The sequence below is a fragment of the Neoarius graeffei genome, chromosome 6, assembly GCF_027579695.1.
Source record: "Neoarius graeffei isolate fNeoGra1 chromosome 6, fNeoGra1.pri, whole genome shotgun sequence".
NCBI classification, from domain to species: domain Eukaryota; kingdom Metazoa; phylum Chordata; class Actinopteri; order Siluriformes; family Ariidae; genus Neoarius; species Neoarius graeffei.
This window is the reverse complement of record NC_083574.1, coordinates 79,252,800-79,275,206: the sequence shown is the minus strand read 5'-3', so window position 1 is coordinate 79,275,206 and position 22,407 is coordinate 79,252,800. Positions and strand designations below refer to the sequence as shown.

General features: G+C 42.3%; 1 protein-coding gene across 9 annotated transcripts in view; it reads right to left on the bottom strand.

Moving 5' to 3' along the window:
* The window catches only part of ppfia1 (PTPRF interacting protein alpha 1), a 351,102-nt gene that overhangs the window by 267,233 nt on the left and 61,462 nt on the right, over nucleotides 1-22,407 (bottom strand). For all 9 annotated transcript variants that reach the window (XM_060924068.1, XM_060924063.1, XM_060924067.1 and 6 more), the window contains exon 2: nucleotides 16,261-16,521. In XM_060924068.1, the coding sequence (XP_060780051.1) occupies nucleotides 16,261-16,521 (261 nt within the window). The remainder of the gene's footprint in view (nucleotides 1-16,260; nucleotides 16,522-22,407) is intronic.

The window sequence follows — 22,407 nt, the reverse complement described above, 5'->3', positions numbered from 1 at the left end:
GTTGAACGCATGCAAAACCAAATGGACGCATATAAATTCCTCTACGGACCAATCTCTCCACGCGCTTGACAACTCTACTATCGAGAAGGTGGACGACTTCAAATACCTTGGCAGTTGGATGAACACTGCTCATGACATCAACTCCAGAAAGGCCAAAGCCTGGGGCACCCTAAATTCTCTAATCAAGGTGTGGGCTGCCCCGCTGTCTAGAGACACAAAGGTCAGAGTGTTCAAGGCCTCAGTCGAATCCATTCTTCTCTATGGATCCGAGTCTTGGTCTCTAACAAGAGCATAAGAGCAATCCTTGGATGGCACGTACACCTGCAGAGTGTTCAACGTCAGCTGGCAGGACCATTGGACAAACGACCGCCTGTACGGTTCCCTACCACACCTCTCGACCATAATCGGCAAACGCCGTCTGGCATTGTGCGGCCATGTGTTTCGTCACGATCAACCTGCCGCACAAGTTCTCTTGTGGGAGCCTGAGGCGAAGCGCAAAGTCGGTCGACCACGTACCACCCTGAAAACAGCCCTCGAGCAAGAGACGGGGTTGAAGGAAGAACAACTCGGAGCAGCTATGCTTGACCGGCGGGTCTGGGATAGGATCTCTTATCAAGTCACCGGCTCGCCGGATGACAGATGATGTTTGTCTGTTCCCTACATGACTCAATAACAGTGCCCGGAGAGCACAATATCACCTGCTGGCAACCATCTCCCTCCTCCATCTCGTCCTGTCTTGGGCTAGCCTCTCAAGCCTGTTCCAGGTGTGGCCTCAGCTCATCACCACAGCCTCAACATCACGCCTCCAGGTGTTTCTGGGGCGTCCCCTTTTCCGCCTGCCCTGGGAATTCCATTTTAAAGCTTGCCTTGTAACACCGTCTGGCTGTTTCCTCAAGGTGTGGTCAATCCATCTCCATTTACGTTGACTGATTTGTATTTGAACGGGTTCCTGACCGGGTTCCCAAAGATCTTCGTTTGTTACTCTGTCCATCTCATCTTCAGAATTCTTCTCAAACAGTTGTTAATAAAGCTTTGTAGCTTGTTGCTTGATGCCTTTGCAGTTCTCCATGTTTCTGATCCGTACAAGAGGGCGCTTTTCACGTTGGAGTAGAAGATCCTGAGCTTCAGGTGCATGGTAATTAGTCATAATGGCGCTACACGTTTACATTAGGAGCAGTTTGAGGCGCGCCGCTGGCCACGGATGGGACACTGTAGAAGACAAACTTCATATCCTGGACTGTCTAAAGTGTGGTGTGTGGTGAGAAAGCAACGAATTTGTCTAAAGTATATGGTATCCTGAAAAATTCAATTTCAGCTTTCAAAGCAAAAGAGAAAGAGCTCCCAAACTTCATCCATGACTGCAAGTCAACATGATGGGCTTGGGGGGGATGTGGCAAGCAAACGACAGCGAGTGTGGCCCATTTCCCTTACTTCATAAATTATGTAAGTGAATGAAGCATAAATATAAAATTACACACAATTGATCTTGTTTTACGCAAGAGTGAGTGAGTGATGTGACCAGTGGGTCCCATTTCACTATTACAAACTTTTTGGTATAACAAAAGTACCCAGATGTCCCTCAAGGAGATCATTATTGCAATGTACTATCATACTGTTTAACTAAAATTTAAAGACTTGCTTATTTTATTTAAAAAAAAAAAAAAAAGTCATCTACCTTGCATGGTTGCCCAGTACAGGGCTCGACATTAAGGACTGCCCGATTGCCCAGGGCAAGTGGGATGTCCCCGACATGCCCGACCGGGCAAGTTGGAATGAGTATATATTACGAACTAGCACCACAAAAATGTGGCTTTTTGATCCATTTCAGTTCCTAAAAGCGTCCCTCACTACATATCTGCCATTACGTCTTGGCTTGTTTTCTTAGTCTCAGTTTCATTTACTGCTTTGCAAGTTATTTTATATCCCCCTGCTGTTGTTGTATGGTACGCGTACTGCACAGACCCCGTGTGCATGACGTCACGCATCACGTGATAATTACAGCTGGGGTCAGACAGACATGGTCTTTCACGCAAGCAAGGCTTAATTTGTCTTCAATATGGTTAATTTTTGTGCGGTTTTTGCTTGTTCAAACAGATAAAAGGCGTTACCGTCTCCTGCTATCAAGAAAAACATTAACAAATAGAAGCAAATGCTTCAAGAATGAGGAAATGAGCGGTTAAAGAATACGAAGAGAGGAGCTCGGCCTGAAAACTCCAGAGAAATTCACGATTGTATTTAAAATGTAGTTTACAAAAACAAAAGTCGGAAGCGAGGATGGAAGTTTGCGCTTAAGAACCTCGTTTTATTTTTTTCTGCTCGCATTCGAGTCAGCTCCTTCATGAAAGTGTTTGATTTTCTTAAAAGGTGAAGCCGCTTCCTTATTCGACCCAGAAAACCCAGATTGGTTTCAAACAACTCGGGCATAAAAAACTCTACAAGGAGCGACATGCGCGATAAATCCTGAAAGAACAGAACAGATTAAGAGCAGAGAGAGCTGGAGCTTCGTTTCTGTCATCAGAGGAACGCAGTCCTGTGCAAAATATTTATATATCTGGGGGGTTTTTTGTGTTTGTTATATCATCCACCTATAGATTTCTTTAAAAAAAAAAAACAACTGCTGCATCATGACAGACGGCTGCACTGATTCAGTTACAGGTTGCCAGGTCTGCATAAAACACGCACAACCTACACACTAATTTGAAAGTCCAACGTTATCCTGTCTGTCATGAGCGTGGCAGCATGGGTTTTTTTTCTTTTAAACCTAGAGGTGGATGATGTTTTAAAAAAATAAACCATATAAATATTCTCAAACACCGTACTGTTCAAAAGTCTTGGCACCCTATTGTTTTCTTCATACAAACTTTGTTATAGATTTCTATATTATTGAGGAATGAACCTACAGTCTGACAGAGTTCTACGCAAACACACCGAACTTTACAACAGCTGCGTGCACATGAAATAAAAATAAATCGACTAAGGCAGGAAAAACTATTTTGGATAAAATTGTCAGTCCTTTACAAGTAAAAAGTCACCAATAACCAAACTTAATAATAAACTTAATCAAATCAATAACCAAACTCCAACTCAATGTGTGATCATTTTATGCTGCAATTTACAACGATTCTATGGTTTTCCTTTTTTTTTTTTTTTAAATAAGTACTTGCAAAATAGGGGGAAGGTGGAAATTAGCCCCCACTTCCCCCCCAGGGCAAGTGGGTTTACAATTTAATATCAAGCCCTGCAGTATGGCTAATTCTGCATGATGGATTCTTTGTCCACAGTGAGCCCGTGATAATTATTGGCACCCTGCCCTCTTGGAAAGCTAACCGGAACATTGCAAAGAAAATATTGCTACAAGCAAAAAAGCCAAGCCTGTCGGATTACAGTATCATATGGAACTCGGACAAGGCTTTTGACTCAAAGCGGCTTGAATTCACAAAGCAAGTAACATTTTACTCAACACTACTTTTTCCCCTCTGTCTGTTTGGTGGATGTGCTGTAAAATGATGTGGACAACAACATGTTACTTAAAATAAATAAATAAATCAAACCAACCACTATTAGAACTCACTCGCAACCAACATCAATGTGAAAAAAAAGGTCTGTGCAAAATAAGCGACTCATTTTAGATTTTTCGGATCACGGATCCGCCAACGGCAGTTAAATACTATGGACCCTTTTCACGTGACGTCACGACAAACGCGGCCGCCATTTTAGACGTGCACTACCAGTAGTTTACCACAGCCAACATTGAGGAACGGCAGCAAAGAAAGTGTTTATTTTCAGCAAGACTTCCATCATGCCACTATATTGTTGTGCACCTGGATGTAGTAACCATCAACAAACAAGGCAAGGGTTATCATTTTATCGGATCCCGACGGAGAAGATGGATAGCGGCCATTAACAGGAAAGACTGGCAGCCCTCGGCATACCAACGCTTGTGTAGTGACCACTTTGTTGGAGGCAAGACGAATAGAATTGGCCAGAAAAGGCATTACATTGCTGTTAACATTCTGTGGCGGCGAGTGTGTAACCAAATAGGCTAAAATAACCTATTGTAACCTCTTTGTTCTTCTGTAGTAGCTATTAGCTAACGACATTAGCTAGCGTTGTGTTCCTTTGCTGTTGGTAGACTGTAGGACAGATCAGAGGCAGTGTCCTACAAACAGCGCTTAATTTGAGGGGGAGCAAGCCGGAGCGCGCTCCGGAACCTCGGGCGTTGGCTCCGGCAGCTATTTACACTGGATCCAGTGATCCGACACCTCTTTTGACTATGTAACAAAAAAAAAAAAATAATAATAATAATAATAATAATTAAATAAAAAAATGCAAGTTTATTTAGTGTTAATGTCTGATTTTGATATCCGTCTTGTTGGTGATTTCTCTCATGAAACGACATCCACAAAATATCTGCAGATGAACTTAATTTGCAGTGTTATTACAAAACATGCCCAGAAGCGCAGCGCCGCGCCACGCCCCTCTCCTCTCCTCTTTTTTTCCGCACCGGAGCCGCTCATCCTCTGCGCTCCGGGACCTCCCACTTTACAAATTAAGCACTGCCTACAAATAAGTGTTCAAAATAAGAGGAACATGTATTTGTCTCTTAAATCCAGGCCCTGTAATCTGTCACAACGGTTGGAGAAAGTAATGGCAACTAGTGAGTGCACAAACCATAGAAGGTAAACTGTACACAGCGCCAGGGCAGTGTGATGGTATGTCTTTTAGATTGTGTTAGCTGATCCAATGAACACACTCGTCACTCGACGAGTTTCACGTCTTTACGACGGATACTTAAATGTGTGTTAGGTATTATTGTTGCAGTCTAAGCAGTCATTGTAGCAGCTAGATGAGCGAGAACCGAAAGGGTCTGTGCCATAAACCGTTATTTCTGTACGGCGTTGCTAATGTGTCGTTACTATTATTTCTCCCTCTGCTCGCCCTGTAAATGCCCTACGTCGCTGGATAGCGAAGGTATTTTCTGCATCTCGCTCCTTTTTCTTGTATGTTCTCCGTTTGTCGCCTTCCTCGCATTCAAACTGATTCGAGCCGAAGTCCGCTACATGTCCAAAATGGTGGTCGCGTTTACGAAGGTCACGTGACTGAAAAGGGTCTATACCGCTAGAAAAATAAAAAGTCTGTGCATATTTTTACCGCCGAAACGTACAAAAAGAAAAGGAAAAAAAAAAAAGTCACGTTTTTCTTGTAACAGCATTGTATCCCTGGTACTAGGTCATATTTCTTTAAGTAAAAAGTATTAGAATCGCAAATACAAACAACAACAACGTGTGTTGTATATATCTACTTCAGCCGAGTCCGAAAACGAAACTATTTACGACATTGAGTATTCACTTGAATGTTATGGTATTTACGACTGCTTTACAACCGTGTCAACCTCGTGTTGACCATGGCTGACGCTGACAACATGGATTCCGAGCTATCGCCTCAACTGTACGTAAGCATAAAGTGCGGTAAAGAAAAGTCTTTTCACTGTCTCACTAACCAAAATGTGGGCGATTTCATCTCTCAAGCGTTGAAAGTAAACAATGAAAAGATCAAAACGATCTTTGGTTCTCAGAAAGGTGGTGGTGATGTAACGAGCGCGATGCCGAATATGCCTGCCATAACGTTAGTTTGCGATTTTGGCTGCAAGTATCTGACTGTGGAATTAGAAGAGGATGGTGCCGCAGAGTCTCCTATCGAATCAAGTAGCACGAACGTATCAGCCTTCGATGTGCTCATGAGAACTCAATGGTCATATGACCACATACCTTCAGAGAACCAAGTACTGGAATGCTAGTCCGTGTTATAAACTTATACACAAGAACACACATTTTTTATTTATATTTATTTATATATATATATATATATATATATATATATATATATATATATATATATATATAAAAATAAAAAATGGATGCAAACGGCGTGCCTTTTGGCGGATGCCGCCTTTTTCACGGCTGTCTGGGGGACTTGTGTGAATTGTGCAGATCCGATGAGGTTTTCTGTATTAAAATTACTAAATAAGCAAATGCCGTTACAGTCCATGAAACATAGGAAGTATAAGTATGAGAAGAAAACAGTAAATCAGGAAGCTGCGCACGTAAAACCAATTGCGTAACTTGCGTTGGACTGATGGAAATCCTTGCGCGTGCAGTGAAGTGCAGCCAGCAGCAGATAATGGCGCGCAGCCAACTGGCTTTACGTGCGCAGCTTTCTGATTTACTGTTTTCTTCTCATACTTATACTTCCTATGTTTCATGGACTGTAACGGCATTTGCTTATTTAGTAATTTTAATACAGAATTTACTTTGATGAAATTATAATCAGACACTCCAACGCGCCTTCCCCCCCAAACACAATTCATCGGATCTGCACGATTCACACAAGTCCCCCAGACAGCCGTGAAAAAGGCGACATCCGCCAAAAGGCACGCCGTTTGCATCCATGATATATATATATATATATATATATATATATATATATATATATATATATATATATATATATATATATGTATGTGTATATATATATATATATATATATATATATGTGTGTGTGTGTATATGTGTATATATATATATATATATATATATATATATATATATATATATATATATATGTATATATATATGTATGTGTGTGTGTGTGTATGTAAAGTGTGTCTCTTGAATTTAAATTATTTTATCATCTTAATCTGATCTGTGGTTGGTAGAAGAGAGCAACTGGACTTGCTTGAAAAGTCTTGAAGACGTTTCGCCTCTCGTCCGAAAGGCATCCTCAGTTCTGTCCGTCTCTGTTCAGTGATGGTCGTTCCAGGTTGACAAAAATGAACGATCCTCTCTGGCTAAGATGTCTGCCAGTTTTCTGGAAGTCCTCTCATACTCCCGCACTAGAGTATTTTTGTCAACCTGGAACGACCATCACTGAACAGAGACGGACAGAACTGAGGATGCCTTTCGGACGAGAGGCGAAACGTCTTCAAGACTTTTCAAGCAAGTCCAGTTGCTCTCTTCTACCAACCACAGATTACTATGTACCTGGATGACTGAGTATCTTCACAGATATCTTAATCTGATGTTGAAATTTTGCTATGCAAAAAAAAAAAATTGGCCAAGGACACTTAATTTATTTTGACAGACATCAAAAATATGTTGAAAAAAAATCCGTGAACCTAAAGATAAAAAATGGATGGCCTAACATGTAAAGCTGAAATGTAGCTACTCTTTAAGAAAACTACAACCGGTTGAGTTCATTTCCAACAGACAGAGCAGGCGCTCGTTTCATTAATACGACCCGTGTAATTTGGTTGCGGTCATGATGAGGGAAGGTGATGCTCATCTTCAGATTCTGTTCCTCTTTTTCTCGACACAATAAAGCCACTTGAATGGCGTAAACTTCCCCATCTGAGAAGTGCCTCTTTAAAAGGGACTGGAAGCACAACAAAAGTCCATCACACAGGTCTAAGTGCTTTAATCCACTGTTTCTCTCTGCATTATCAGTGAACAACAAACAGTCTAAGCTTTCAGCATATCCCTGTATCAAGCCGAACCTGTGAGGCCATCCTTAAAAAAAAAAAAATCCGTTTCCTGTCCACCGGGTGAGCAAAAAAATTCAGTAGGGAGGGAGGGATTTTTTTTATTATACATACATACATATACATACATATTTTATAGATAGATAGATAGATAGATAGATAGATAGATAGATAGATAGATAGATAGATAGATAGATAGATAGATAGATAGATCGCAATGCTGTTTGCTTTTTCTTTTTTTATTACAAAAGCAGACACATTTAATAAAATATGACGGTTTAAATCAACTGAAACTTGTACAAAAACTAAGTTAGCATTTTAAATGCTGACTGCAACATTTGCAAAACTTTTACAAAAAGGTACTTAAAATGTTTTGAACACTAAGGTGGGGTTTACATTAGACCGTATCAGCGGATCATCAGATTAACATTTTTAAAAACGATTAGCGTGCACACAGCAACGCCAATACACGATTCGCGTGCACACAGCAACGCCAATACACGGATACGCTAATCAATTCGGCACGTAGGTTGAAATGTGTCAGTGCGGCTCATCGCTTCCTCCTCAGCGGCTGCGCTCCAAATCACTCCGCCCTGAACAGCGAGTGCCCTCTGGAGGGTGCGCACTCCGGCCCTGCGCAGCTCACAGAGCGCGCGAGTGTAGTGCACGAGCAGTGATTCGGGACTGAGCCGCTGTGCGCAAGTCACTTACTACTTGCAAGTGGAAGGATGGCAAGCCTAAAGACAATCATAACTACACAATGGGCAGTATTTGCATCAGTATTTGCAGTATTTTCATACTTTTATACTCTTTAATGAAAGGTGATACAAGGCGGAAGTCCGTGCCGTTTTTCAGCAGTCGCGTCACATGACCAACGCCAGCGAATCAGGAAGGTGGATGTCACAGTGACGTTGTCCAATGACGACGGCAGCTAGAGCTCAGCACAGCGTATCCGCGTATTCTCAATGTTTACACAGCACCGGATCAGACACGATCTGGATTGAATACGTGGACCCTGGCGGATTCCCGTTTCCCGGCGTTGCCAGGCGTTTTAATGTAAACGGACAGTGCATCCGCGAAGAAAACGAGACAGATACGGTCTAATGTAAACATAGCCTAAACTTTGTACTGCACTGCACTCGTTTGACATTCAGAATTTTTATGTAAGAGTTCCGTTCTCATTTTGAACAGATCTATTAGGTTCTCCTACAGATCTGTCAGGGTCATTAAAAAAGTAGGCAATGAATTTCGCAGAACAAAACTCAAAAGCTGTTTGTAACGTCTCGGATGGATCAAGATCAAACGAATTTTCCAGTAATGGTTTGTGATGGTCCGACACACGGACTTTTTGTATTAGGCCTAGTTCGGATGAAATTACACTATTAAAATGATCACTGAATGATTTGTTTTCCTGAATCTTTACTATTTTGTTGTTCGCTAGAATACCATTTTGCGATTTCACACTTAAGCAAATGTTTGAAAACTCCGGATCTCCTTCCTTCATGGTGGCTGCCATTTTTTTGTGCCGCACGGCGCATGCGCAGAGCTGATTCAGTTCTATATTCTGCGCGGAATGCGTAAATGTCAAGTTCGATTTTAGATTTACGAACCTGAAAAAAAAACTGTCGAAAAACCGGCGTTCAAAAAAAAAAAAAAAAAAAATTATTTCAACCGCACAAACGGCACTCAGCCGGCCGGTGGACCGAAAACAGAACATTTTTTAATAATGGCCTGATGATGGATCGGAATGTTGTTTAGTTCTACCTCAGTGTGCACCTCGGGACATTTTCCGATACGATACGTCACATTACACTGCCTAAAACACGCAACAGCCTATGAGAAGAAAAACGTTCCATCTTCTTTCTAAGTGTCCTTCTCAGGACCATGTGTCACATGATCCAGATCCATGGACCCCAGCTGTGTGAAAGGCTGGGGGGAAAAAAAAAAAAAGCTTCTCTCTCTCTGCTGACCATCACAAACACACTGAGCACAAAATTCAGACTTCTGGGCAGGGAAAGGAAGGGAGGAGCGGGGGAAAAAAAAAGAAAAAAAACATGCATGTGAGGTGTCCCTGCGTTTCAGAGTCTTGAGCTCAGGAATGTGTGAGAGAATTCCTTAGGATGGAGGGAAAGAGATGAGGAGGGAACTTTTTTTTTTTTTAAGAATGCCCTGAGGCTGAGCTTTCTGTGAGCACAGAAAAAAAAGGGAAGAACAAAAAGAGAGGACCGAGACAGACAAGAATGAAAAGAAAGTCCTGAGAGTTACGGATTTAAATAGCTTTAGTGGCAAGACAGGAAGGAAGTAGTTTAGCCATGCTCTTTAACCAGGACCGTGCAACACACACACACACACACACACCGCTCAAAGGGTAATAACGTGCCCATCCTTGACAATCACGTCTTTCATCGACAATAACAATTACAACCAGAAGGGCACTTGGTCGAGGGCATACCTCCGCCAAGCCGCATATTAGAATAACCACAAACTCGTACATACCCAGATTTTCATTAAAAAAAAAAAAATCAACTGCTCCTTGGCACATGGCCACCTTTCCTCAAAATCCATTCACTACCTTGAGTTATGTTAGGAGGAGTCAAACAAACAGGCGAAAACATTCGAGGTGTGACGATTAAATCGATCCGTTTCAATCAATCATTCAAAAATTGATTAAAAATTTATGAATCGCCAACAATGCAAACCAATTTCATCCCGATGACCCTCGATGCATACATTTTGACGGTGAAAAGTCGATTCGGTATCCGGAGCTGTACGTGGGCGTGGTCATATTTGTAGTTGCGATAGCAACCTTGCGAGCTCACGCCTTGCTTGGTGAACAATATGGCGGACGACTCGAAATTCCTGAAGCCAGCGGCTTGTACAACCCCGATACCAAAAAAGTTGGGACAAAGTACAAATTGTAAATAAAAACAGAATGGAATGATGTGGAAGTTTCAAAATTCCATATTTTATTCAGAATAGAACATAGATGACATATCAAATGTTTAAACTGAGAAAATGTATCATTTAAAGAGAAAAATTAGGTGATTTTAAATTTCATGACAACAACACATCTCAAAAAAGTTGGGACAAGGCCATGTTTCCCACTGTGAGGCATCCCCTTTTCTCTTTACAACAGTCTGTAAACGTCTGGGGACTGAGGAGACAAGTTGCTCAAGTTTAGGGAGAGGAATGTTAACCCATTCTTGTCTAATGTAGGATTCCAGTTGCTCAACTGTCTTAGGTCTTTTTTGTCGTATCTTCCGTTTTATGATGCGGCAAATGTTTTCTATGGGTGAAAGATCTGGACTGCAGGCTGGCCAGTTCAGTACCCGGACCCTTCTTCTACGCAGCCATGATGCTGTAATTGATGCAGTATGTGGTTTGGCATTGTCATGTTGGAAAATGCAAGGTCTTCCCTGAAAGAGACGTCGTCTGGATGGGAGCATATGTTGCTCTAGAACCTGGATATACCTTTCAGCATTGATGGTGTCTTTCCAGATGTGTAAGCTGCCCATGCCACACGCACTAATGCAACCCCATACCATCAGAGATGCAGGCTTCTGAACCGAGCGCTGATAACAACTTGGGTCATCCTTCTCCTCTTTAGTCCGAATGACACGGCGTCCCTGATTTCCATAAAGAACTTCAAATTTTGATTCGTCTGACCACAGAACAGTTTTCCACTTTGCCACAGTCCATTTTAAATGAGCCTTGGCCCAGAGAAGACATCTGCGCTTCTGGATCATGTTTAGATACGGCTTCTTCTTTGAACTATAGAGTTTTAGCTGGCAACGGCGGATGGCACGGTGAATTGTGTTCACAGATCATGTTCTCTGGAAATATTCCTGAGCCCATTTTGTGATTTCCAATACAGAAGCATGCCTGTATGTGATGCAGTGCCGTCTAAGGGCCCGAAGATCACGGGCACCCAGTATGGTTTTCCGGCCTTCACCCTTACGCACAGAGATTCTTCCAGATTCTCTGAATCTTTTGATGATATTATGCACTGTAGATGATGATATGTTCAACCTCTTTGCAATTTTACACTGTCGAACTCCTTTCTGATATTGCTCCACTATTTGTCGGCGCACAATTAGGGGGATTGGTGATCCTCTTCCCATCTTTACTTCTGAGAGCCGCTGCCACTCCAAGATGCTCTTTTTATACCCAGTCATGTTAATGACCTATTGCCAATTGACCTAATGAGTTGCAATTTGGTCCTCCAGCTGTTCCTTTTTTGTACCTTTAACTTTTCCAGCCTCTTATTGCCCCTGTCCCAACTTTTTTGAGATGTGTTGCTGTCATGAAATTTCAAATGAGCCAATATTTGGCATGAAATTTCAAAATGTCTCACTTTCGACATTTGATATGTTGTCTATGTTCTATTGTGAATACAATATCAGTTTTTGAGATTTGTAAATTATTGCATTCCGTTTTTATTTACAATTTGTCCTTTGTCCCAACTTTTTTGGAATCGGGGTTGTAAAAGCCCAGTTCGGTGGCATTTCTAACACTCTCTGGACACTGAACGTTGTGTCTCAAGAGGTGGGATTCACGTCATCACAAGCGACTGTATTATGTTTTAAAAGGCTAAGACAAGTCATGAAGTTTTCACTGCTTTCTGGTTTCGCAGTGTTTTGAAAATTAAAACGTGCCAAAAACGACTGAACTGTGTTCCATTCATAGTCAGTGGAGTGACGGGAGTCTGAATAAAGACGACAAAGGCAACACAACTTGTTTTTATTGCTCTACATTTCTAAGCTGACAGTTAAAAGGGAACTGAAGTCATTTTTAAACTTGCTTTATTTCTTAATTAACGTGTTATTCAATTACGTTTTCGGTTTTAGTAACCTTATATCGTGACTCATGTTGGCATGTTATATTACACTTATTGGCCTTTTCGGTTTTTAGCCATGTCGAGCGTAGTTTGTATGGTCCACGGCAGGCGTCGATCGTCACGAGACTTCAAACGTGAAGTGACAGCGCCGCCATCTTGAAAACCGTTTACACAGCAGCCAGATCGCCATATCATTCCAATTTAGATTCATTTCGAGATGTGCCAGCTTCATCAGTGATGGAGATTCCATACGACTTCGAACCAGCGTCGAGTAGAGAAGAGTTGGAAAGACGACAGGATAAGGACGAGTCCGTCGCGCTGGTATTTACGTCATTACTGTCGCACAATTAATACGTGCCAGATCAGGCGGCTGGTGGGTTTTCAAAATAATAAATCCATATTATACTGAGCGCATTTCCCACATAATCCTCACTAAGGTTCCGGACAGCACTACAAAATGGCGTCCCCGCTAAAGTATATAGTGCCCTGTATAGTGAGTCGGGAGCGATTTCGGACACGGAAAACTTCCGGCTTGATTACGTCAGCGTTCGAAAGAGGGCGTGCTCATCTTTTGACAATGTTGGCCACTTTGATTTCCACTGTACGTTTTACTTCCGTCCTATGATGTCTCCCACAGGTCTCAACGAATCTCGTTTACGGCCGTTGCTTTGACATATGGACTGATATATTACAGAGCGTATTTCAAACACTCAGAACTTGCTACAGCAGTGACAAAATAGCCATCAGAAATACATTCCTATTTAAAAAAATAAATAAAAATCTTGCAATTCGAATCGGAAGGTCAAAATCGTGATTCGAATCGATTTTTTTTTTGGCGTAGTCACGAGATACATTGCTTAAATCAATGGTGGAACTAGTTTATGTCACGTGAGCCATCCTTGGCCGATCCCTGCATGGGGAATTTTTTGATGAGGGATATAATTAAATACTGGCTGGCATGAGGTATATTCCGTTCAGCTAGCACGATCCTGAACTCCTCTTCGACTTGTTCAATATCATGCTAGCTGAATGGAATATATCTGATGGACCATGAAAAAAAGCCAGCCAATATTATTACACATACGCGTTCCTTTCGGGTGTTCGACACGTCTTTCTCTTTCAAAATTCTCTCAAAATCTTCCGTATTTAACGAAGAAGACCTGGCTTTGTTAAACACGGAAGATTTTGTTTGTTTTTACAAATTGTCACAGTCGCTCGCTAGCGTGGAAGTTTAACGTCTCGGACATGTGACGTTCGTGTTGTCTTGACAAGCATGCAATATCGTAAAGCATATTCAGCGCTCATTCTCCATTGGGTAGAGTGTAGGATACATGTAGGATAAGCGATATGCTAACAATATTACATGCTATCAAACCAAATGAATGGACACCTGCTAGAAGGGAATAGAACATGTTTTTATCCCATCGAAAAAGTGTCCTGGATGTATAATAAATGTTATTTACCAGCTGGGAGGTCCGTATAGTGAAATACCGTGATTGAGGTCTTGAAAGTACTGAGCGAGGCCCTCTGGGCCGAGGTCACGGTATTTCACCATACAGACCGACCTTAAGCTGGTAAATAATTTTTTTTTCTTTACCAAATTCTAACAGAAAATGAGAGTGCCCGAAAGGGAAAACTGAGCCGAGCCACCATTTTGAATCCTCATTCACGGCTGTAATGCAAATGGCTTCCTCCTCGGTATACAAGTGCACTTCCATGGCAGGAAAAAAAAAAACTACATTTTGCCACCTATGTAGTCCCCTATTTATACAAACAGGAGTCATTCAGGATTCAGCCATGTTTTTGCTCGGCATTAGCAACAGTTACAGGCTTTTAGCTTTCTCCTGAAATGTTTTATTTTATTTCTTCTTCCTCAGGGTAGTAAAACTCGCTTTCGCTGTGAACACTGTCGTTATCGCTATCCATGCTGTAAAATTAAAGCTATTCTCCTAAGAAAAGCTGGCAAAAATTTATAAGATTTTTGATAAAAATCTTATAAAAAAGATAATTGTTGGCAAATATTGCTACTTGCCAGCCAATCAGAGCGCAGGATTTGATGGAAACCGGACCACGAAAAAAATAATTCCCGATATTTCACTCCCAGTGTTTTCCCACTGACTAGTGTCAAAACGACAAACCGGTTTAAAATTCTTCTGATTAACTTGCTTTTTTTTTTTTTTGCGGCGTGTGCATGTCCCCATATAATATAAAGAACATTACATGGTAGCGCGAAGATATGAAGTTTATCTTCATGTTGAAAACATTTAACATAAACTTCATATTTTTTAAGCCAACATGTGATGTCCCCTTTTTTTTTTTTTTAATTATACAGACATATTCGCCAACCCCCCCAACTCACATTTATTAAAACAATTCATCGATTTCCTCACAAGTGACACAGAGATTTAAGTCACAGTTTTGGTTCTCCATGTCTCGGACAAGTGCTATATTTCCCAGTAACCCCGAGATCGCGAGTTCAACTTGATCAAAATGGTACTTACGACCATCTGGTGAGGTACACTGCAGTCCAGATGTGGGTAGGGAGTGAAACTCTAGCGGTTACCAGAGGACCAGCCCCCCACTGTAACCCTAAGCTATGTAAAAGTTGAGAGGCCGAGGGCTATAGAAACGGAGATCGGCACCTCAAGAGCTGGGTAGTACTGGGAGAGGAGACCGCCTGGGAAGACCAGGTGCTGGCATGGGAGGGACTTTTGGCCCTTTTCCACTACCCTTTTTCAGCTCACTTCAGCCCGACACGGCTCGCGTTTCGACTACCTCAGAGCGGCGTGACTCAGCTCGCTTCAGCCCTACTCAGCACCCAAAACTCGCACGATTTTGGAGTAGGGCTGAAGCGAGCCAAACCGAGCCAAGTGGGGCTAGGGGCGTGAGGAGACACTCCCCTGTGCACTGATTGGTGAGGAGGCGTGTCCTCACATGCCCACACACGCCCCGCGAGCACGCTGGGATCTGTAAACACCGTAAACCCGGAAGAAGAAGAATTACTTATTACGAGAATTTCTGAAGCCTTATGCGCCTCGCCTCATCTATACGCTCTTGCCAGTATCTGTTGGCGTTGTCGGTGACAACAAGCCACAGCACCAAGACCAGCAACACTAACGACTCCATGTCCTCCATGTTTATTGTTTACTATCCGGGTCGTGAGACTACCGCTTAAAAGCTCACTGATGTCACTGTTTGCGCCGCCTAACGACATCACGTGACGTCCACCCACTTTCGCTAACTCCACCCAATGTGTCCACCCACTTCCAGCCAGCACGGTTCAGCGCGGTTGTAGTTGAAAAGCAACTCCAACAGCTCGACTCAGCCCAACTCAGCACGGCACGGCTCAGCCCGACTCAGCCGCATTGGTAGTGGAAAAGCGGCATTTGACATTTCCCAGTAAAACAGTCATGTCCATATAACACACCATACCAAGAAACGTGCCTGACTCGGCTAAAAAGGGCGAGCCAGCATAATAAGCATATTACTATTTAATCCAAGATGGATGGCAATGCATGCCCACGTCTTTCCTGAATGACACATCTGATATGCACATCTCAAGAAGAATATGAAATCGGTGCTGTACTTACAAATTTGCTTTGTTCAACCATTAAAAACACTGAGTGCAGGCCATTATTACGGCGAAAACCAAGATACGGCATAATACTGCTAATCATCAGACCATATCTTGTGAAAAGGTTTATTTTTCTAAGCCTCGTAATGAAGAACGAGGCAGACATTACATGTCCTGAAACAGAAGAAGAGATCCTGTGCTATCTCACAATCTCCAACCAAAAAAAAAAAACCACATGCAATTTTCTTTCATCATCAGTAACGCATCATATCTGCGGACAAGTCAAATACGAGGAAGCCGGACTGGTCTTACCTGAGGCAGGGCGGAGTTGAGCTGCCTCTGCAGGGCGTCTCGTTCGTGGCTGACCTCGTGCAGTTTGCCCTGCGTCAGACCCAGATTCTCCTGCGTCTCCCTCAGCGTGTCCAGGAGCCTGTCCCTCTCCTCCAGCATGGACACCATCAGAGACTCGAAATGTCCTTCGGAATCCGATTGGAGAGGAGACCCAGAGCCCCGCCCCCCTCCATTACTCCCCACCTCCGCCTCGCTGATGGTGGGCATCACCTCGCACATCATCTAGAACAGGGAGGGACAAACACAGTAACGTGACTCCATGAATCGCTGTCAGTAAGGATTAAGTAACACCAACACTGATGAACACTTTCTTTTTTATTATTATTATTAAAAGGTCAAGACATTGTCACTGTGTCTCAACTTGCATTCTTATGCACTCAAAATAGCAAGTACATAAGTGTGTGTGGACAATTACAGCAACATCTAGTGCATTCCGAGTTCCCGGTTGGTGTACTCGGAACTGGGGTCGACCGATAATCGGCCTGGCCGATATATCGGGCCGATATTCTGCATTTTTAGGGTTAGCGGTATCTCTGAGTTCAAGAACACAGTCCCGCCCACCACATCATCTGATTTGTTTGGCACAAGAGATATAGCCAATCGACACGTGTAGCTAAACGCTGTGAACTGTTTCGAGGCGGCCGTACGGGCACTCAGGCAGAAGTGGCACAAGGGATACAGCCAAATCAACACGGGTAGCTAAACGCTGTGAACTGTTTCAAGGCGGCCGTACGGGCACTCGGGCAGAAGCAGATCCCACTTCAAGGTAAGGACACGCTGCTTTTGCCGCAATAAGTCACAAACACACAAGTTGCAAAAGCACAACATCATTATATGTTTACATTCTTCATCTACTACTCGTTAAAATTGTCCATTTGCATCTGTGTAGCCAGGCAAACTTAGCTTACGGAAGGAAGCACTTGAATTAGCCTACAACCAACTAGTCTCGCTGAAACTACATGTAATGCTTCCTTCACTACAATATCTCATCTCATCTCATTATCTCTAGCCGCTTTATCCTTCTACAGGGTCGCAGGCAAGCTGGAGCCTATCCCAGCTGACTACGGGCGAAAGGCGGGGTACACCCTGGACAAGTTGCCAGGTCATCACAGGGCTCACTTCAATATAATCCTCCTAAATTGGGAATATTAGGCTTGGGCATTAAAAGCATTAGAATGTAGATGGTTACTTGTTAAGTTGTTACATAATAGGGAGTGATAGCCGACTTTATGTTTGATTTTACTTTTTAAAAAATGCTGCAGGCAGCTCACTACACTTGATTTATTTAAAAACTACTTGAAGTCGGTAAGTCTTACTTAGTTCTTAGTGTAAAAGAATCCAGAGTGTATTTTCATTTATTTTCCACTGAAAATGGTGAGCTGTAATATAGTAGGGAGTGATTTATTTTATTTCTCATTTTATTCTAACTAATGTTTGACTTCATTGTACAAATGCTGCTGGCATCTCCCTGCACAAAATTTCATGTTCAATTTTACAATTAAACATACATTTCATGGATATGAAGGTCTGTGTCAGTGTGTGCTATGTTTAATTTCATGTGAATTATAATGTTTACATTTATCGGCATCCCAATTCCATAATAATCAGTATTGGCCCTGAAAAAAAAAACAAAAAAAACCCCATATCGGTCGATCCCCACTCGGAACGGTCCAAAAAAGTAAATTTTAAAAAAATAAAATGGGGGGGGGGCAGCACTGAACACTTCTCAACCTCAATAGTCACCATCTGATCTACATAACAAAAGGGACCGGACCACTAACCCATCATTAACCAGCTAGAGAAGAGCATGTGGTCAACACTGATGATGATGATGGTGGGTGGTTTATACGTCACATGAAACAGCCAGGAACATTAAAAAGCGTTCATTTTTAAGATACTGCGATCACCATTTCCCGCAAGCGCACAACTTATCGTGTCCGATTTGGGAAAACACTCCTCGGTCGAAATTCATGCCAGCGTCGTAGTCGAATCACTAAACCCCAAGTCCGAGTCACGTCCAAGTAATCACAGAAAAATACATTTTGAGTCCGAGAACAAGACTCCAACCGAACCATGTGACGGGAGCCATTTCAGCGCCATTAACATTAGTTTGTCCCTGAACATGATGTATGAACAAGTGAATGTGCATTCCCCATCAGGGAGTGTGAAGTATTCTGTCAGAGATGGTTGGGAGACGGATGCAAGTGCAGGAGGTGTGTTTATTATAACAAGTGAAGACAGGTAAACAATCCAGAACGGCAGGCTAAATCATAAAACAGTGAAAGAGGCAATAGGTCGAACGAGGCACAAACAGGCTATTGTAGACTCGACAGGATCAAAGACGAGAAACAGGAAATCAGGCTCGGTAACATGTTAACACCGCAAATCAATACTTCACAAAATAAAGCGTTTGCACAGTTTTTATATCGGCGCACTGATTGCGCCTTAATCCTGTGCAGGTGCAAGTCGTTTACGGTGCACGCGAGAGTCCGCTTGGTGCACGAGCGGTCCAGAGTGCGCCCAAGAGTCTAGCTGATGCGCACGCCAAAGCGCAGGTGTGACACTCTTGCAAAAAAAAAAAAAAAAAAGTATAAAAATTAGATATAAATATCTTACGCCAAATTATTATGGAATGTTACCAAAAATAAAGAAAAAAAAATCAGAGTCTTCATCTCCAATTTACAAGTCTGAATGCAGTTAATGTACGAGTATGAGTCATCAGTGCTCAAGTCCAATTCAAGTCACGAGTCAGACTCAAGTACCACAAGCCTGATTCATGCACCAAGTACACACAGTGTACTTCATTGGAAGTGTACTAACAAAAATATGCGGACTGGGAAGCAGCGTGCGTCTACAGTGGTGCTTGAAAGTTTGTGAACCCTTTAGAATTTTCTATATTTCTGCATAAATGACCTAAAACCTCATCAGATTTTCACACAAGTCCCAAAAGTAGATAAAGAGAACCCAGCTGAACAAATGAGACAAAAATATTATACTTGGTCATTTATTTATTGAGGAAAATGATCCAATATTACATATCTGTGAGTAGCAAAAGTATGTGAACCTCTAGGATTAGCAGTTCATTTGAAGGTGAAATTAGAGTCCGGTGTTTTCAATCAATGGGACGACAGTCAGGTGAGAGTGGGCACCCTGTTTTATTTAAAGAACAGGGATCTATCAAAGTCTGATCTTCACAACACGTTTGTGGAAGTGTATCACGGCACGAACAAAGGAGATTTCTGAGGACCTCAGAAAAAGCGTTGATGCTCATCAGGCTGGAAAAGGTTACAAAACCATCTCTAAAGAGTTTGGACTCCACCAATCCACAGTCAGACAGATTGTGTACAAATGGAGGAAATTCAAGACCATTGTTACCCTCCCCAGGAGTGGTCGACCAACAAAGATTACTCCAAGAGCAAGGCATGTAATAGTTGGCGAGGTCACAAAGGACCCCAGGGTAACTTCTAAGCAACTGAAGGCCTCTCTCACATTGGCTAATGTTCATGAGTCCACCATCAGTAGAACACTGAACAACAATGGTGTGCATGGCAGGGATGCAAGGAGAAAGCCACTGCGCTCCAAAAAGAACATTACTGCTTGTCTGCAGTTTGCTAAAGATCATGTGGACAAGCCAGAAGGCTATTGGAAAAATGTTGTGGATGGATGAGACCAAAATAGAACTTTTTGGTTTAAATGAGAAGCATTATGTTTGGAGAAAGGAAAACGCTGCATTCCAGCATAAGAATCTTATCCCATCTGTGAAACATGGTGGTGGTAGTATCATGGTTTGGGCCTGTTTTGCTGCATCTGGGCCAGGACGGCTTGCCATCATTGATGGAACAATGAATTCTGAATTATACCAACGAATTCTAAAGGAAAATGTCAGGACATCTGTCCATGAACTGAATCTCAAGAGAAGGTGGGTCATGCAGCAAGACAACAACCTGAAGCACACAAGTCGTTCTACCAAAGAATGGTTAAAGAAGAATAAAGTTAATGTTTTGGAATGGCCAAGTCAAAGTCCTGACCTTAATCCAATCAAAATGTTGTGGAAGGACCTGAAGCGAGCAGTTCATGTGAGGAAACCCGCCAACATCCCAGAGTTGAAGCTGTTCTGTACGGAGGAACGGGCTAAAATTCCTCCAAGCTGGTGTGCAGGACTGATCAACAGTTACCGCAAACGTTTAGTTGCAGTTATTGCTGCACAAGGGGGTCACACCAGATACTGAAAGCAAAGGTTCACATACTTTTGCCACTCACAGATATGTAATATTGGATCATTTTCCTCAATAAATAAATGACCAAGTATAAGACTTGTGTGAAAATCTGATGCTGTTTTAGGTCATATTTATGCAGAAATATAGAAAATTCTAAAGGGTTCACAAACTTTCAAGCAACACTGTACATGCCAATTATGATGACCGTTATCCGATTTTGTCTCTTACAAGATTATCAAAAGTTCTTATGAATAGGCCATGATACCATACCTCGTATTCAACAAGTGTTATCAGACTTCAGGAAATCTGATAAAGACCTGGATCTCAGCCAGCTCATTGGATGTGTCTGGTTAATCTGGTAGCTTTTGTTTTTCTACCTCTGCCTCTCCGCATTCCACAGCCAGAATAAAAGCAGTGCTCCAGCCAGTTTATTTTACCAGTGTGCCACACCCTGCCTTCCAGAACTTATGCCCTGCCCAAATTTATATGCGCCCTGCTCATAATTTTCCAGCACTTTCCAAGCGCTCAACAAACACATTCCGCCATAGAAAGACAGTGCGCCCTAATGCAAACTAACGAATGATGCCGACTTCCAGTGAAGGTAACGCATGTTGATCCATCACAGCACGCTATTAGTACGGGTCGTAATCACGCTCTGTCGACCATTTTGTCCGATTACAATAACGAGTCGGTGAAGCAAGGTAAACGCAGGTGTGTTTTTAAAAAATAAAAAAATTAAATTTAAAAACGGTGCTGCCTACAGACGCATGAAAAAGAAAAGAATTGGAAAGGGGGAAACCGGAAGGGGCTCAGTATGCAGCCGTGTGAGTGACTGCCAGCAGCTGGCTACTTCGCTGCCTATCCACGCTCCATCACCGGCTACTCACAGTGGGAGTTTTCCCCCCCTTTCAAAGAATTAATAAATCCTTGTATTTTTATGCGACACGATTTGCTTGTTTTTAATTCACTGAGTAAAACAAATCTTTTTAAAAACAGCAAGAATCGCATTGCTCCGACACTGGCCACCATTTCCTCATACCTTTGCCAATCTTGTGTGTGTGTGTGTGTTATCTAGCAAAGTTAAGGCCTCTGCATGCTCTTGCGACAAGGCTTTCGCAGATAGCTTTCGCAGACAGTTGTAATTTATCGTTGAGCGGGGAGTAATAGGCGTGCGCGATGTTATTCCCCCCCACAACGCAAGGGGGCGCGAAGTCGCGAAATCGCTAGGAGTAGTTGGTGGGTGTGGTTAGTGGAGTGTTTATCCTCCGGTTACTTATAATGACTAGAACTGGAGTCGTATAGATGTATGTACTGTATTTTCTGGACTATAAGCCGCTACTTTTTTCCTAGGTTTTGAACCATGCGGCTTATACAAAGGTGCGGCTATTCTGTGGATTTTTCTTCCACCGCTAGGGGCGCTCTAACCGGAAGTAGAATCAAAAATAAGATAGACGAAAAATCAATGCAAAGAAGAATTAGCAGATCTTTAGCAGATAGAACACGCACGACAAATTACTAACTGGTAATTATTTTCAAATCCAGCGAAGATGATTAAAGTGACTTGTGGTTTCAAACACAGGAGAAATGAAGGTAAATAAATACCGGTTATTTTCTCTTGGTTCTGTTCCGTTTTAATCAGCAAAGTTGCTGCCGTGTTAAAAGGCACTGTTCGGAAAGAATCTGTTCAGGTACATACATGTACATTTACAGTACAAAATCGTTCTGTACATGCAGTAAATATCAACATAGATATCTGCGGCTTATAGCCCCATGCGGCTTGTATATCTTTTTTTAAATTTTTTTTTAAAAAGAGAGCGGATGCGGCTTATATACAGGTGCGCTCTATAGTCCAGAAAATACGGTACTTCCTCACTTCCTTGATCAACCGCTC